We start from the raw sequence: 16148 nt of genomic DNA, 5'->3' as shown, positions 1-16148 counted from the left end.
TTAGAAATTACACAAAATCAAGTTAGAAAATATTACAAATCTTATTCTGTCAATTCTCAATACAAATATATAAGATACTATATTTGTGCTACAAAGCCAAGTCATTCTATTTTATTTTATTAATGTCTACGATAATACAATTCATTTACCATTTTACTGTAAACTTCTATTCATAACTATGTTCCTGTAGGCATTCGATAATACATTTATGTATGAATAACAAAAAAAAACAGTATTAACATTATATACATATATAATTATGATATGTGAATAATAATTGAATTTATTACCTATTCAAATTTTGTCCAATTATTTTGTGATTTAATGGCAGGTGTATTCAGTGTTAAACTGAATGTACTATCAATATTAATACTGCTTTCGGATGTGTTGCATACTGTAGAATTTTTCGACGGTGAATCACCATTACTTATACTAAATTTATTAAAATCCAAACCATACGCTTGCAATAAATCCATATCGCCGGCATTATCGGAAGATTTTTGTTGTTCATCATTATTTTTGTGCAATGGTTGAAAATAAGGATATAACGGATTACTAAGTCCTTCTCCCATCTCAGGTATATGCAGTGATTGAGTCATTTGTTTGGAATTCGTGAATTCGGATGATTTAGAAAGTAGTGGATCGAAATCTTCAGTACTTGTTGTCGAATCTAATCTAATTAAATCTGGCACTTCAGGAGAAATCTATAAATAAGAAAAATTGTATGTTAAAAATAAATATTAAATATTTTTAAAAAGAAATTTCAAAATAGATTTTTAAAAAAGAATTTTAAAAAAGAAAAATATTAAATCAAGAAAGAATAAATGAATAATATATGTTAAAATGATTGTGATGATCGTGAAAAAGCAAATATAGATACATAAAATAAATAATGAATGATGATGTTTACCTTTGAATATGTAGAACAAGATGTATTATTGTATGCATGGGATGGAACGTGACAATTAACAGATAACGATGCATTTGTAGTTTGAAAGACCGGTTGCAAATAGGAAGGCATAAACACTTTACTGGTATCAAAAGGATCATTTTCTTTTAAATAGAAGTCAGAATTATAATTTGGAAAAATATTATCAGTATAAAATGTAGAGTTTTTAGTTGATCTTTCAAAATTATTTTTACATTGATTCATATTTATTTTTCGGGAATATAACGAAGCATCATATTTTGTAAATTCAGTTTTAAGAATTTCAGATGAAAAGTTATTTGATTGAATATTATCAATACATTTTTGTGAAACAGATAAAAGCGATGATTCTTCGCTTTCTTCTTTTGATTTATTTGGTTTTGAGACCAAAGTATTGAATGAAAACATTTTATTATTCTCATTAATTTGAGAGCTTGATATATCATTGATATTTAGCAAAGAATTTGATTGATCAACTGAAGTAATGAAAACAGTGGAATATGAACTACAGGGTGTAGTTTTTATGGAAGAAGTAACAGTTGGATTTGTAATAATTGTACTAGGTGGAGGGCCGTGCCGTATATGCCCACTCCATGCAGGTCTCAAGCTGTCTAAACTGCGTACTGGTTTCAACTGAAAGTGACGCACGAAACATTCTTTGTTGAATAAAAAAGTGCTTAATACAATTCTTTATAAATATATATACTATTTGAAATTAACATTACATTCTTTATTTTGCATGCATATTTAAATAATATTTCAACATTATTATTTTTAAATTATGACAAGTAATTTTTGTATTTATGTAACATTTTAATGTGATACATATATAATATCTATATTATATTATTTTATATTTTAAATATGTGTTAAAATATCTAGAGATAATACATGCATGATATATTTCAATATACATTTATCCAAAATCATTATCATGCTATTAATGCAGAGTATATATAGACATACACATTAATACACAATAAGCGACACTTTGTAATACATTCAAATTATACAAACAAATATTTTTTTTAAGTAAATATTTTTTGCTGATACTAGATTATCATTGACATAAAATATCTTTTTATTAAAATTTATATAAGCTTTTTAAAATAAAGTTATATGCATATAGCAAATAAAAATAAAAAATATACTTACTGTTCTATCAACGGGAGGTGTGTTCGGAAATATTACGTGACGGAGTTCTTGCATCAAATCAATATTTACTCTTTCTGGTGGAAAATCAGATTCTTCTGGTGAACTAGGACTTAATGGTGAATATTGTTTTCTGCTACAATTTTAAAATTATATTAATATAAATTAGATTTTATAATAAATAATAAAAAATAATTTTACAAAAAAAAAAAAATTGATATGAAAACAAACCTCGAATCGGTAAAATTACTATTACGTATTCGAAGATCTTTTCTATAACTAGTAGTAGCAGTAAAACCATTTGGAGATTTTGGCGGTGATGAAAAATCAATAGGTCTTCGATCCGATGTAGGTGAACTAGGCGCTGATCTTGGTTGATGGAATCTCAGACTTGTATCGCTTCTATTTGATCGTCCTAAAAATAGGAAAGAATTTTACTAAATTTCTATTTAATATATTTTTTAAAAGTTTATAAAAGTTTGCTATACCTTTCCATTTTAATCCTTTATATACCGTTTTCATATCTTTTCCTTTATCTTTTACCTGCAAATATAATTTTTATATAATTTATAATAAAAATTATAAATTAAAGATGAAAAATTTAGATTTTTAAAAGAAATAATTATATAATTTTAATAATAAAATTAATTTAATAAATAAATAATATTAATATTATTATTATTATTCTTATTCCACTGCTTTTGTTAATACATTTTATTAACATTTTATTAACTATTTTCATGTATGTGCACACAAACATAAGATATACACACATATATATATATATAAGAAAAAACAGAAATTTGTGATTAGTATAATTAATAACACATAATTAGAAAAATTAATTTAATTTATACACCAAACTTACTGATTTAACTGCATATTTGACAGCAGGATTGGCCTAGAATCGAAAGCAATCAAAAACACAAAAAATAATTTGATTTTACATGTTTTAATTTGATAAACAACTTCCGAAATATTTAAAATGAAAAATTCATCAAATTAATGTTATGTACCTTGTCTTTTACACTGCGGAAAAATGCAGAGCTTTCTTTTCGCATAGTGTAAGTCCATTCTCGATATTGCTGCATAAATTTGCTACTAGATTTAGCAGAATAACTGCAAGCTTCCATTTCAAATTCATCAGAAAAACCAAGTCCTGAATTAAGCATATTCAGTCTTTCTTCTATAAACTGAAATTATTATTATTATTATTATAAATTTATATATTTTAATCAAAATATTTTTAATAATTCAAAGAAAGATCATTTTTACTTGTTGAAATATTTGTAATTCCAACATTTTTCGCAAAAAAGGTTGCATCGACGATGGTCTACTTTCTACAAATGCATTCTGATTAAAAGTAATGCTTTGTCCTTGTTCTAATGTTAATGCATCTCTATAGCCAGCTGTTAATTGCACTAACGCTCGTAAAAATGCTCTTGATACACCATCTCCGAGTAAGGCGGATCTATTACGTAATGCCTTTTTCAAGTTTGTCACCTGGGACGAAAAAACTTTTTATTTTATTATTTAAGATATATTTTGATTCTTAAGAATAACATTGTTATTCCACAAATGAAATCATAGTTTAATACGAACTACATCCTGAGGTAAAGATTCCAAATCTTGAAACGGAGAGTCTATAATATTAACATCCGCATCTAATATAACTACTTCTCCTAAATCACTTTTATGTACTCTCTACAAAATATAATACAGAACATTAAAAAATTAAGAAAAATAGAAATAATTGTTTTTATAAATTATTTAATTTCTTTTATTATTATTCAAATACCTGAAGTGTTGGAGTAGGTACTCCAATTAAAAACGGCATCGGTGCCAATAAATAATCAATTAGAGATAATGGTAAAACTGGGATATATATATGTTGCCAAATCATAGGATAAATTAAAGCATTGCATGCTTGAACACAAGCACTTAATCTTGAAAGGCGTTTTGAAGTGAAAATAATTCGACGTTCGTACAACATAGAAGCAAATATAATCATCATATTGTGAGCATCAACTGCACTATAATATTCGGTTAAATTTCTCTAAAATCATGAAATTTTTATATATGCAGTTTTCATATTCAAATTATTTTTCCAAATTAATTTTTTACAACTTACATTTTCAGGTATACTTGGTAATTGAAATTGTTTTGGACTTTGGCAAACAAAATTCTGTAAAATATTAATTTAATAATAATTAACTTAATAATTAACTTAAATAATAAAAATGAAAAAGATATAATGATATAATAACATAAAATAAATGTAACAAGAAAAAAATAAGTCTATTAAATTATTTACCACTTTAGAATTTGGTACAGGAATAGAGATAGAACTACCAGGAATGGGAACTGGACTTTTATATACAGTTTCAAGAAATTTCCATAGTTCTTCTCCGGTACCATTACTCATTAAAGTTGCAATATTATTTAAAAATCTGTTTGTAAAAAATAAATTTATATATACACATATAAATTTTTTTAAATTTGTTACATTATAGAATAGAATAAACTAACTTGTAAAATATTTCATGCCATGGAAGTGCACTTAAAATTACTAAAGCTGTATCTGTCTTAGGATCATGTCTACAAAATCCAAAAGTCCATTTGGAATCTATACTGGTGAGCACAAATGAAAAATGCTGCACCATTACACTATAATAAATGTAATAATATAATAATATTGCATTATATTATAAATATATTTAATTTTATAATTAATTATATTAACATCAATAAATAGTTTTTGAAACTTACTTTTCAATTTCACATGGATATGCAAATTTAGGGACAGATTTAAGTATTTCTTCATCTAAAAAAGAAATTGGATATTTTTGTAATATCCAAGGTGGTTTTTCTCCTAATGGTGCGGCTACCTCACAGAAACATTCAAAAAGATGTTGTACATTGTCCCTAAAAATATCAATATGCTATAATTGTAATTATAACACAAAATATATTAATTCAATTTTTTAATTGAAATATATTGAATTTTAATTGAAAAACATTTCAACAATATCTTTTAGACAGATGTTACTTTCACTTATTTATGTATTACATAAAATGAATAATGTAGTAATATAGTGAAAATATAAAAAAAAAAATAACACAGATAAAATATCCATAAAATGGTTTTCATTAGAAAAAGTTGAAGGTAAAAAATTTATTTACCTCAATCTGGAACCCATGATAACAATGAAAAAAAAATAAGTACTTTATATTCTTTTGACGTCTATACGTCATTGTATGTACTACATAACAGTAATGCATTCCATTCACGTAAATTTTAATCACATTGTGTACTTCATTATTACATCTTACATTATTTTTATGAGTAACGTGCTTTTTTCTTTTTTTTTTTTTCACTAAAAGCAATGACTTCCACTTATATGTAGTACAAAGTACTGTACCACCTATTATCTTTGACTAGTAAAAATAAGAGCAAGAGCATCTTACATTGAAATTATACCTATCAAATTAATACATACAATTTCCACAATCATGAATATGTCGCCTACTGATTTATAAGTATGTTCTTATTTATGTTATATTATATATAAATTTTTTTTAGCTAGTGTTCTATAAATAATTTTTCATAATTTATAAAATATGAAAATAAAAATTCTAAATATCCTATCTTAATTTTAAAGTAAATTTTATTTTAATTAAAAATATATAATTATATATATATATATTTAACTTCATTTTCTTTTTTAATTACATAAATCTACTTTAGATTTAGTAAATAGTAATTTATTATCTAGATAATAATCATTGGTTGAATGGATAAGAAAATAATAATTGTGTATTCCTCTCTATATGAATATTATTCTAAGTTAAAAAAATAACGTGGTCAATATACATTAAAACTTCCTTTTATCATGTACGATACTTAAAAGTGAAAAAGATATGGCGCTTAACCTGACTGTAAAAGTTCATCCCGTAGTTTTATTTCAAATTGTCGATGCGTACGAACGTCGAAAAGCGGAATCTCATCGTGTTATCGGTACATTATTAGGTAATTTAAAGTTTATCATGCACATAAAAGTATGATATTTATTATAATATAAAGTTATTAAATTACAAAATTTGACAGTACTTAAGTTTTTTGCTTTATAAGAAAGTTTATTATAAATTAATATACATAGGTACTGCTGAAAAAGGAATGGTTGAAGTTACAAACTGTTTTTGTGTTCCACATAAAGAATCTGAAAGTCAAGTAGAAGCTGATTTAACATATGGAATCGACTTATACGAATTGAATCATAGAGTTAACGCACAAGAAAATATTGTCGGATGGTGGGCAACCGGAAATGAAGTAATTAACATTTCAAAAAATTTAATTTTATTAAATTTATTTTTTAATGCAAATGAAAATATTGAAATAATTCTAGGTTACTACTCATTCTTCTGTTATTCATGAATATTATGTTCGTGAATGCAATAATCCCGTGCATTTAACTGTTGATACAACATTAGCAAATACTACTAGAATGGGAATTAAAGCTTATGTATGTGTTCCATTAGGAGTACCTAATGGAAAACAAGGTTCTATGTTCACACCAGTGAAAGTACAAGTATGCAATATATTATATTTTATAAAATACTCTTTAAAATATAAAAAGTATAAAATTTTTAATAAAAATTTTTAAAGTATAAAATTTATTAATAAAAAGTAGAGTAACTATTTTTTTTTTTTTATAGATTACATGTTATGAACCAGAAATTGTTGGATTGCAACTTTGTTCCAAAACTCAATTACCAGCACATGCCCAAATAACTGGTGTAAAAACAGGAGGAGGCATAGAACCAATGATGGATCTTTCTCAGATAGCAGAAGCTAGTGCTAAACTTTCTTCTATGTTGGAACAAGTACTTGCATATGTCGATGATGTTTTAACAGGAAAACAACCACCAGACAATCAAGTATTTAATTAATCTTAAATTAATAAAGAATTTTTTCTTATATAATTGTTATGAATTGTATTATTTTAGGTTGGTCGTGCACTTTTAGATATGGTACATTCAGTGCCTAAAATGTCAAGTGATCAGTTTGATGAGATGTTTAACAGTAATGTAAAAGATTTATTAATGGTCGTCGCACTATCACAATTGATAAAAACACAACTTCAACTTAACGAAAAACTAACGTTACTTACAACTCTATAAATAGTATGACATAATTTCATAAATTCTGTAACACAATTTGTACGAATAATAAACATTTTAAATTTTAAAATTCTTATTGTATTTATTTGATAATATAAATTACAATAATATTCGTAGATTTTTAAGACATTAATATGAAAAATAAAAAATAGAAAATAAATAAAATTGTTTGCATTTTATATATATCATATATATGTTCTTTTTGTTACAAAAAAAAAATATCGTTTTATTGAATTAGGCAATGTTTTAAGTTTCTAAAGTGATTAATTCGTCCCTTTGATTATCTATCAAACTGACCCAATCTGGAACTCTATCAGATTTCAAATAATTTTCTTTTGTCAAACATCTTAATGGTAAATCTACAGTTCCAAAGATAGCACCACCTAACCATGCAGTATAATTAGGTTTGCTAGGTGCAGTGTGAAACATAAATTTTTGAATTTTTAATTTTTCAGAATAAAGATCACTTCTTACAAGACTTAAAAGCTCAGATTTAAGACGACTTGCAAATCCTTTTGTCATTGTTGTGCCACCAATTAAGAGTATATTTTCTGCCAAGACTCGTCTAACATCTATTGGACACTGTAATAAAAATACATATTCTAAAACTAATTTTTTTCATTAAAAAATATATGAGAAATATACCTGCATAATAGCATTTAAAATCATAGTAGGTAGACTAAGATTATCATTATCCCTTTCCCATAATACTTCAAATGCTTTTTCTCTAACTTCACCAGGAATATCAATACTTTTAACTCCAGGATATTTAACAAATGGAGGAGGATTAGGAGCTTCTGTTGTTCCTAATTTAACAGATCTTTCCAATGTAGTAACAAAACATGTTCTTACTTTTATATCTTCTACCATTTTTTCTGTTACATCTACATTAGGATACAATTCTTTTAGAGATTTCATCAAATATCTATTATAAAAATGTAAGAGTTACTAAACAACAAATCATATTAGTATGAAATTAATAAGATTCGTATTATAAATTAATTAACTGACTCATGTACAACTTGGCCACCTAAAGGAAGAGCTTGCCATGCTTTTAGAATTGGTTCACCCTCAAAAATTGGAATTAATGTAGCTTCTTTATAACCAACATCCAAAACTAAAGCTGAATTGATACCCAAAGTGCTAATAGTTGCTAAATGGGTAGGTAACAACATTAAGGATCCGATTTCAAAGTGCCTAAATAATACCTTAGCTAATGTATTTCTAAATTGTGTAGGAGATAATAAAGATTCCAAAATGACAATTCTCGCATCCTTTGGACTTAACACAACATGTCTGCATCAAAAAATATAATATTAATACAAAATAAAATAAAATATATGCTAAAATATATGATTTGTACCTGAAAAATAAAGCATGAAGAAATTCGACTAGCAATTGATATAAATCCTCTGTGTTTTTGTAATCGTAAATTCTTCGAAGTTCTTTAGTTTCTGGACATTTAATTTCTGTTCTTATTATACCACGTGGAGTAGACTCGCCCGCATAACCAAATCTATTTTCAAATTATATGTCAATGTATTAAGATAGTAAAATTTTTTGTAAAAATAAATACACATACTTTGTGTATGCGCTACCAATATCAAATATCACCATTTGCTTATTCGAAAGAAATCGAACACCCTCATAGTTTCGAAGCATTTTAACAGATCCTTTTTTTTCTGATATCGCAAAAAATATAAATAACCTAAAAATATAAAAGTAGATGTAGCAGATGTTTGATTAAATGATACAGAAATGTGTGAGAGGAGATGTTTTGAGAATTGTTAGTGGTTTTTTCTCGATTTTATTCGTTTTATTGATTTAGGAAAAAAATATTTTTTACGAAATAAAAAAAAGTATTCATGTTATATTTTACAATACATATTTGAAGTTTCTAGGCATATGCATGTTTCAAAAAATTTTTTAATTCCTGTTAAATCTCCAGTTTTTAAAAATTAATAAATAACTCATGACAGTTAAATGGGCAGAAAGTATGATTATTATCTGTATTGTAATTATATTACATTTATTATTGTTTTAATTATGCTCTTTTTGAGATTTTTATGGTCTGAATTTGTATGATCTTGAGATTTTTGAATATCAATTATATTCAGGAAGAATTTATATATATTAATATATCTTCTAATTTTTGAAGAAGTTATAATATTGATGAAAGGAAATATGATTTATATCAAGAAATTTTAATGAAAGATCATTATTTCAATTAATATAAACATTAATATATAATTGTATCAAGAAAATAATATTATTTTTATAATATTATATTTTAGGAAAAAAAATTTTATATAAAATTTAAGAAATATATAAAATATTGATTCATAATAATTATATGACAAACTTTATTTATTTATAAAAAACAGAAAAATACATATGGTTAAACAATCATTTCAAGCTCTCTTGCATAATCAATTGCTAATGTAGCCAAGTCTGCACTGGGAATTGGTTCTTCAGTTTTCTTTTCACTTGTTGTATTAAAATAAAAATAACCATCTTTTGCTAAATTCCAGTTCTTTTTCACTGCAAATACTTTCATATCTTCCTCTGAATTTAAATTCAGCATTCTTGAAGCATCTTGAATAGAAATCTTATCATATGCACTCTCCATACATGCTCCAATTTCATCCCGAACAGTGTTTAATAAAATATCAATGAAAAAATTATATGATGCTGCTGGTACATTACCTTTTGCTAAAAATATTTTGTTGTATGAACCTTCCATTAAATATTGTTCTAAGCTTAAAGGATGTCTAATATAAACATTGGATTGTATTTGATCAGAAGGTAGTAGTTCTAATTCTGTATGAAATTCAGCCACACGATTTTGAGATAATAAGAATAAAAGATTTAACCCAAGAAGGTGATATTTATATGCAGATTCCATTAATCCTGATTTATAATCAAAATAATAACATTTTAATTGTGCCATATAACGTTCAAAAGAAGGTATATCTTCAGTTACTATACTCCATTGTGCACCAATTTCTAAAATATCACCTGCAATTATAAATTTATACATATAATAATAATAATAATAAAGTTTTAGAAAATTTTTCTTTAAAAATTATATAAATATAAATATTATATAAATATATAATTATATAAATATAAATATAAATAAAATATAAAAAATATAAATATTAAATATATTAATATTTACGAGCTATAAGCAATTCATTTTGACTTGCTGTGCTATTAGATGTTGGAAGAAACATCAAATGTGTAAGACCAACCTACAAAAAGTAATTATTTAATTAATCAATATATTATGTAGTTGATACAATGACAATCCATTTTTGACAGACTATAAAAATAAGGTTAAATGTCGTTCGTAATGTCAAAAATGTTTTAAATAATAGGAAAGTGAAAATTTATTTTCTAGATCACCTTCAATTGATTGAGCAATTCACCACACTTTTTTAAATTGCATGGTGATGCTGCCCATTCTTCTTTTAAATTTTTGTATACTGGAACAACATCTTTCAACGCTGCCATTTTTGGATTATGATCATATAATATAGGTATATTAGATATACAACATTGAAAAAATAAAATTATAAGAAACATAAAAATATAAGTTACATGAAAACAAGTTATATAAAATTTTTAATTATAAATAAAATATAATAACAAAGATTCAATTTTATAAACTTACATAATTTATAAACGTACATAATAAATGTATGTATGTTATATCGCTGTTTTATATAATTAAAAATTCAATATTAAATTATTAACATTTATAAAATTGTTGGAACATTTAAGAAAATACTTAATAAGCAAATTGATTATAAGTAATATTCGATATATATAAAATTGTTAATGTGAAGTATAAATTTTTATTGATTAGCCAATTGAAATAATATGTTTATCTATTATATTTGATAATTGTGTTAATTTTATATTTTATACTGTAGAGTTATTGTAAAAAAATTTCTAATAATTATCAAATTAAACTATTAATATTTTTATTTTATCGTTAAAATTTTAACTTTAATAAAAAATTTTAAGATATTTCATGAAAGTAAAATATGCATGCATTGTGGCTACGTCTTAAGGACATATCTATTATTACATGTAGGGATTTCATGTACTTGAGAAAAACGATCTTTACCGGCCTTCAACTTCCTCTTCCCGTAGCTGGATATAATGGCGTCTGGAGTAAGTTTTTCTCTTTCAATTTGAACTATTAAACATCGTCATTATGATAAATAAATAGAAACATAAATATTAGCAAAAATGAAATTTAATGTAGAAATCAATTAATGGAGTCTCGATTTATTTCAGACACTTTACACGTATCCGGAAAACTTCAGAGCTTACAAAGTGCTTATTGCAGCTCAGTATTCCGGTGCTCAAATTAAGATTGCAGATGATTTCGTTTTCGGCGAGACAAATAAAACCGAAGCATTTTTAAAGAAATTCCCATTAGGCAAGGTAGAATTATTTCTAATTTTTTTTATTTTCGTTTTTCATCTATACGTCTTTCTTAAAGAACCAGCTGGTATATTTTTTATTGACAACAATATATACAAACAAATAATTTGTATTAAATTGGGAAAAGAATAGAGTATAAATTTTCATATCCTTTTTTATATATCATTTGAATAATATTATTATTTTCTCTATTTTTTTTTGTTTTTAATTGTCTTTTAAAAGTTTAAAATAATTTATTATGTTTTTTATGTTTAGGTTCCAGCATTTGAAACATGTGATGGAAAGTATATCACAGAAAGCAATGCAATTGCTTATTATGGTAAGAATCATAATTATGTGACATTTAAATAATTGAAATTATATAATGTATAACAAAAATTTTTATTTTTTAGTGGCTAATGATCAATTAAAAGGCAAAACTGATCTTGAACGTGCAGAAATCATTCAATGGTTTGGTTTTGCAGATTCTGAAATTCTTCCAGCTAGTTGTGCATGGGTGTTCCCATTGCTCGGAATTATGCCATATAATAAACAGGTACAAATAAAATTATTTTCATAAATTCTCCTTTAAAAGGCAAAAATAATTTGATATTCTAATTATTTTTGTAACTCAAGGAGATATATAAAAATTGGCACATTTATTAGAATACATGTGATTTTTATATATGTATTAAATGACATGCATACAAATGTAAGTTGTTAAGTTTTCATATAGTTTATGAAATCGAAAATAAATCATTTTATAATTTAAAATTATAGAATGTAGAACATGCTAAAGATGATGTAAAAAAAGCATTGACTGCCCTCAATTCTCATTTACTTACACGTACTTACTTGGTTGGAGAACGATTGACATTAGCAGATATTAGTGTAGCCATGACATTACTTCATTTATATCAATATATTCTGGAACCAAATTTACGTAAACCATATCAAAATGTAAATCGGTGGTTTCAAACAGTCATTTATCAACCTGAGTCAATGGCTGTAATTGGTGCCTTTAAATTGGCTGAGAAAACTCTTGAATATGATCCAAAAAAATTTGCAGAAACTCAAGGAAAAGTGAGTATTATATTTTTCATTTTATAAAAATAGCATTATTTGATATTATAATAAAATATAATATTTATAGTCCTCAAAGAAAGAGAAAAAAGAAAAGGAATCTAAAAAAGAATCAAAAGAAATAAAGGAATCTAAAAAAGAAACCATTGAAGATTTAGATCCAGCAGATGCTGCTTTAGCTGCTGAACCTAAAACTACAAATCCTTTTGATACATTACCTAAAGGTAATTTCGATCTTGATGATTTTAAAAGATTTTATTCCAATGAAGATGAGGTGAAGTCCATACCTTATTTTTGGCAAAAATTCGATCCGGAACATTATAGTATTTGGCTTGGAGAATATAAATATAATAATGAACTAACAAAGGTAAAATAAAAATGTTTAAATAAGAATAATATAACATTATATCTATCATATTTGAATACAAATCTAAGTTCTTGATATTTATATATCTTTTATGTATTTTGTATAGGTTTTTATGTCTTGCAATCTTATAAGTGGAATGTATCAACGATTAGATAAGATGCGAAAAGGTGCATTTGCCAGTGCTTGTCTGTTTGGTACAGATAATGACAGTAGCATCAGTGGTATTTGGGTTTGGCGAGGACAAGAGCTTGCTTTCACGGTTAGTGCTTTTAATCTTTTTAATATCTATTATATTATATATATATATATATATTTTAAATATTTATTATATAATTTTAATAATTTAAAATAACAGTAGTATTTTTTTTTAAACAGTTATGCCCAGACTGGCAGGTAGATTATGAATCATACAGTTGGACTAAATTAGATCCAACTAAAGAAGAAACAAAACAATTGGTTCAACAGTACTTTAGCTGGACCGGGACCGATAAAGAAGGACGTAAATTTAATCAAGGAAAAATTTTCAAGTAAAAATTTGCCATATGCTTATTATTAAACAGAACACTTCGTTCACATGAAATAAACGTAAAAAACTGATAAAATATTATCAAATTTTACATGCAAACCCTTAGAATCCTGTACTGAAATAGGGTGATTTTCAAAAAAGAACAATGTTCCTTCCCATAGGTTTCTACTGTCTAACTTGATGCTTTTATTGTTTAAGTTTATGTCGCGTTTAAAATATTATTCTAAAATTAGTTTTAATGCACGTTTTCTAATATTTGGATTTATTTTAGCATCATATGAACATTGCTAATTTTTAATGAAATATGAATGACATAATATTTACTTTAGCATATATATTCGTAGAAATTTTTCTTTGATATAGTTGCGTTAAATTATTTAATTTATAAATTGTTTTAATATGTATATCATAAACAAAAATAATTTATTAGAATTAAGAAGTTACCTTATTCATTTGTTATTGTTTAATAAAAAAGCATATAGCATGATTTTTGATAGAAACAGAAAATTATAAATACATTTAGCACTTAAGTATGCTGCTACACGTACTATAATTCATCTTCCATATACTAATTTGTGTGAACTATAGTTTTAAATATAATGCATATTTTTACAAAAATGAAGTTGTTAATTTTTCAATTACTACAATAAATTTCTACATTTCACACACAATAAATTTCTACATTTTATATGAGTATTATTTAAATAACAAATATTTTGAATCCAAAAAAAAATTTATTAATTAAATATTTTCATTATTTATTTTCGAATTTTAACAAATAATTATAATAAAATATTCTCCTTCTATTTACAAAAAGCATTATATTATAAGATTTTATATTATTTAAAATTATATTATTTAAAATCCTTTTTCATTCATCCATGCTTTAATGAGATTTACATAATCTCCTCTAAATTGAATTTGACCAGATAGTTCATTACTACGAACACCAATTGATTTTTTTACATTTTTTTCTAAATATTTCTTTAATTCAGTTTCTAATATCCAGATATTTCCATGAATTTTACGAACAGTGGTTATTCTTCGTAATCCTCGATGAGAAATTTCAAGATAGACAGGTTGCATATAGTTTTTTGTACGTTGTATGTAATAAGGATATTCTTGTGGTTTGGCTATTAAATAATATTGAATAAAACACACAAATTTTATTATAAACATATTAAATTGTAATAAATGAATAAACATGAAATAAAGTAACTTACAAACTGGTGGTTTCCATCCAGATGGATATTCTTTATTTTCTAAACAAGGTATAGGTATAGATTTTGGTTTAAATAAACGTTCTACATATTCCCATTCTTGAGGATTTTTTGTTACTTCATAATCCGTATATTTAGAAGATTCTGTATATTGAGGTGAACTTTTGTATTTTCCCCATCTTTTCTATACATAATAAAAAAATATATTAAAAATATAAGAATTTTTAAAATAAAATTTGAATTAAAATTAAAATATAATATATATAATATATATAATATTTATTAAAGAAAGTCAAATTATTTTTTTAATAATTTATAATTATTTATTACCGTTATTTGGATTATATAAATATTTGTAGGTTAATGTATAATATTAAATAAATATTTTCTTATTTTACTATATTTTTTTTTTTCAAAAAAATTTAAATGTAAAATTTTAATAAATATATTTATATTTTTCTCTATAATTATCATTAGAATATTATGACGAATATTAATTTTACTTCTATTCTTTCAACTTTAACAATTATTCAAAAATTTTTTTTGGTATATCTATTAATCTAACGTATTTCTATCAATTGCTAATAATTGATAAAAAATTTCATATATTCAAAAAATATGTTCATTTATACGAATATTTAACATGAAAAAATATAAATAAATTTCTGGAAAATTAAAATTAAATAAAAACGTGAATACCTCGAATGATTTCGCTAACGTGGCCCTTCGTTACTTTATCTTAAAATTAATCATTATAAAAATGTATGAGAATTTTTTGTCGTTCGTTATAAGATTATGAAAAATAAAGTACATTGATGTAAAATACCTGCGTAATAATCGGTAAATCTCTATTCAATGAAATATATTCGCCACAAGAACGAAGAATAATATTTGAAAGTTTCGAACGTGTGAAACGCCGAAGGGCAGCCATTTTGACTTCAGTAAATAAGGGTCGGTGGCCGCCATTGGTGCGCACGGGCGCGTCTTCCTTTTCGTTCTCGTGCCAGATCGAGTTTTTCCTTGTGACGCGCCTCTATTTGTAACGTTTTTCGTTTTGAGGAGAAACTTCACTACATTCGTTTACGATCCCAATCGACAAACGTGTCATTAAGTGACGCTGATAACGTAAAATTCGACAAATAACGCGGGGTTAGTTATTGCAAATATTGTATAGAGAGATTTCGAAGTGCCGCGTTGTTCCAAATTTCGCTAGAAGATAATCGGAATAAAATCGGGCTTTCTCAGGCTATTTTC

The 16148-nt window shown here is 24.9% G+C and overlaps 6 protein-coding genes across 9 annotated transcripts; 2 read left to right on the top strand and 4 right to left on the bottom strand.

The window, feature by feature from the left end:
• Nucleotides 1-205: 205 nt before the first annotated feature.
• On the bottom strand, nucleotides 206-5585 carry LOC122717931 (DENN domain-containing protein 1B). Of its 3 annotated transcripts, XM_043942471.1 has the most exons (15): nucleotides 5264-5584; nucleotides 4850-5005; nucleotides 4610-4747; nucleotides 4395-4530; nucleotides 4212-4265; nucleotides 3879-4136; nucleotides 3683-3784; nucleotides 3356-3583; nucleotides 3097-3273; nucleotides 2949-2981; nucleotides 2569-2623; nucleotides 2312-2495; nucleotides 2084-2216; nucleotides 911-1561; nucleotides 206-704 (listed from the first exon to the last, which is right to left on the bottom strand). In XM_043942471.1, exons 1-15 carry the CDS (start codon nucleotides 5278-5280, stop codon nucleotides 291-293), a joined length of 2736 nt encoding a protein of 911 aa, XP_043798406.1. In that variant the 5' UTR covers nucleotides 5281-5584; the 3' UTR covers nucleotides 206-290. The 3 variants fall into 3 exon arrangements, with proteins under 3 accessions (XP_043798406.1, XP_043798407.1, XP_043798408.1); XM_043942472.1 differs by lacking the exon at nucleotides 2949-2981 and having other exon boundaries at nucleotides 5264-5585; XM_043942473.1 differs by lacking the exon at nucleotides 911-1561 and having other exon boundaries at nucleotides 5264-5578.
• A 364-nt stretch (nucleotides 5586-5949) lies between these two features.
• LOC122717929 (eukaryotic translation initiation factor 3 subunit F) lies at nucleotides 5950-7331 on the top strand. The gene is made up of 5 exons (XM_043942469.1): nucleotides 5950-6110; nucleotides 6241-6410; nucleotides 6487-6669; nucleotides 6797-7018; nucleotides 7088-7331. Exons 1-5 carry the CDS (start codon nucleotides 6002-6004, stop codon nucleotides 7259-7261), a joined length of 858 nt encoding a protein of 285 aa, XP_043798404.1. The 5' UTR covers nucleotides 5950-6001; the 3' UTR covers nucleotides 7262-7331.
• A 40-nt stretch (nucleotides 7332-7371) lies between these two features.
• LOC122717928 (actin-related protein 10) lies at nucleotides 7372-9306 on the bottom strand. 2 transcript variants are annotated; one of them, XM_043942468.1, is made up of 7 exons: nucleotides 9289-9306; nucleotides 8844-8969; nucleotides 8625-8777; nucleotides 8273-8557; nucleotides 7907-8186; nucleotides 7736-7843; nucleotides 7491-7644 (listed from the first exon to the last, which is right to left on the bottom strand). In XM_043942468.1, coding segments are annotated over exons 1-7 (978 nt in total). In that variant the 5' UTR covers nucleotides 9291-9306; the 3' UTR covers nucleotides 7491-7620. The 2 variants fall into 2 exon arrangements, with proteins under 2 accessions (XP_043798401.1, XP_043798403.1); XM_043942466.1 differs by lacking the exon at nucleotides 9289-9306 and having other exon boundaries at nucleotides 7372-7843; nucleotides 8844-9227.
• A 301-nt stretch (nucleotides 9307-9607) lies between these two features.
• On the bottom strand, nucleotides 9608-10783 carry LOC122717930 (26S proteasome non-ATPase regulatory subunit 8). Its single transcript, XM_043942470.1, has 3 exons — nucleotides 10670-10783; nucleotides 10443-10515; nucleotides 9608-10279 (listed from the first exon to the last, which is right to left on the bottom strand). The coding sequence occupies exons 1-3, from the start codon at nucleotides 10775-10777 to the stop codon at nucleotides 9660-9662; spliced, it is 801 nt and encodes a 266-aa protein (XP_043798405.1). The 5' UTR covers nucleotides 10778-10783; the 3' UTR covers nucleotides 9608-9659.
• Nucleotides 10784-11355: 572 nt separating this feature from the next.
• Nucleotides 11356-13752, top strand: LOC122717927 (elongation factor 1-gamma). Its single transcript, XM_043942465.1, has 8 exons — nucleotides 11356-11443; nucleotides 11570-11719; nucleotides 11975-12038; nucleotides 12112-12254; nucleotides 12479-12781; nucleotides 12852-13148; nucleotides 13255-13407; nucleotides 13524-13752. Exons 1-8 carry the CDS (start codon nucleotides 11432-11434, stop codon nucleotides 13677-13679), a joined length of 1278 nt encoding a protein of 425 aa, XP_043798400.1. The 5' UTR covers nucleotides 11356-11431; the 3' UTR covers nucleotides 13680-13752.
• Nucleotides 13753-14469: 717 nt separating this feature from the next.
• Nucleotides 14470-15970, bottom strand: LOC122717925 (probable 39S ribosomal protein L49, mitochondrial). Its single transcript, XM_043942464.1, has 3 exons — nucleotides 15721-15970; nucleotides 14898-15078; nucleotides 14470-14807 (listed from the first exon to the last, which is right to left on the bottom strand). Exons 1-3 carry the CDS (start codon nucleotides 15823-15825, stop codon nucleotides 14533-14535), a joined length of 561 nt encoding a protein of 186 aa, XP_043798399.1. The 5' UTR covers nucleotides 15826-15970; the 3' UTR covers nucleotides 14470-14532.
• Nucleotides 15971-16148: the final 178 nt, after the last annotated feature.

Source organism: Apis laboriosa, unplaced genomic scaffold (assembly GCF_014066325.1).
Source record: "Apis laboriosa isolate Shangri-la unplaced genomic scaffold, ASM1406632v1 scaffold5_cov152, whole genome shotgun sequence".
NCBI classification, from domain to species: Eukaryota; Metazoa; Arthropoda; class Insecta; order Hymenoptera; family Apidae; genus Apis; species Apis laboriosa.
This window is presented reverse-complemented; position numbering and strand designations above follow the sequence as displayed.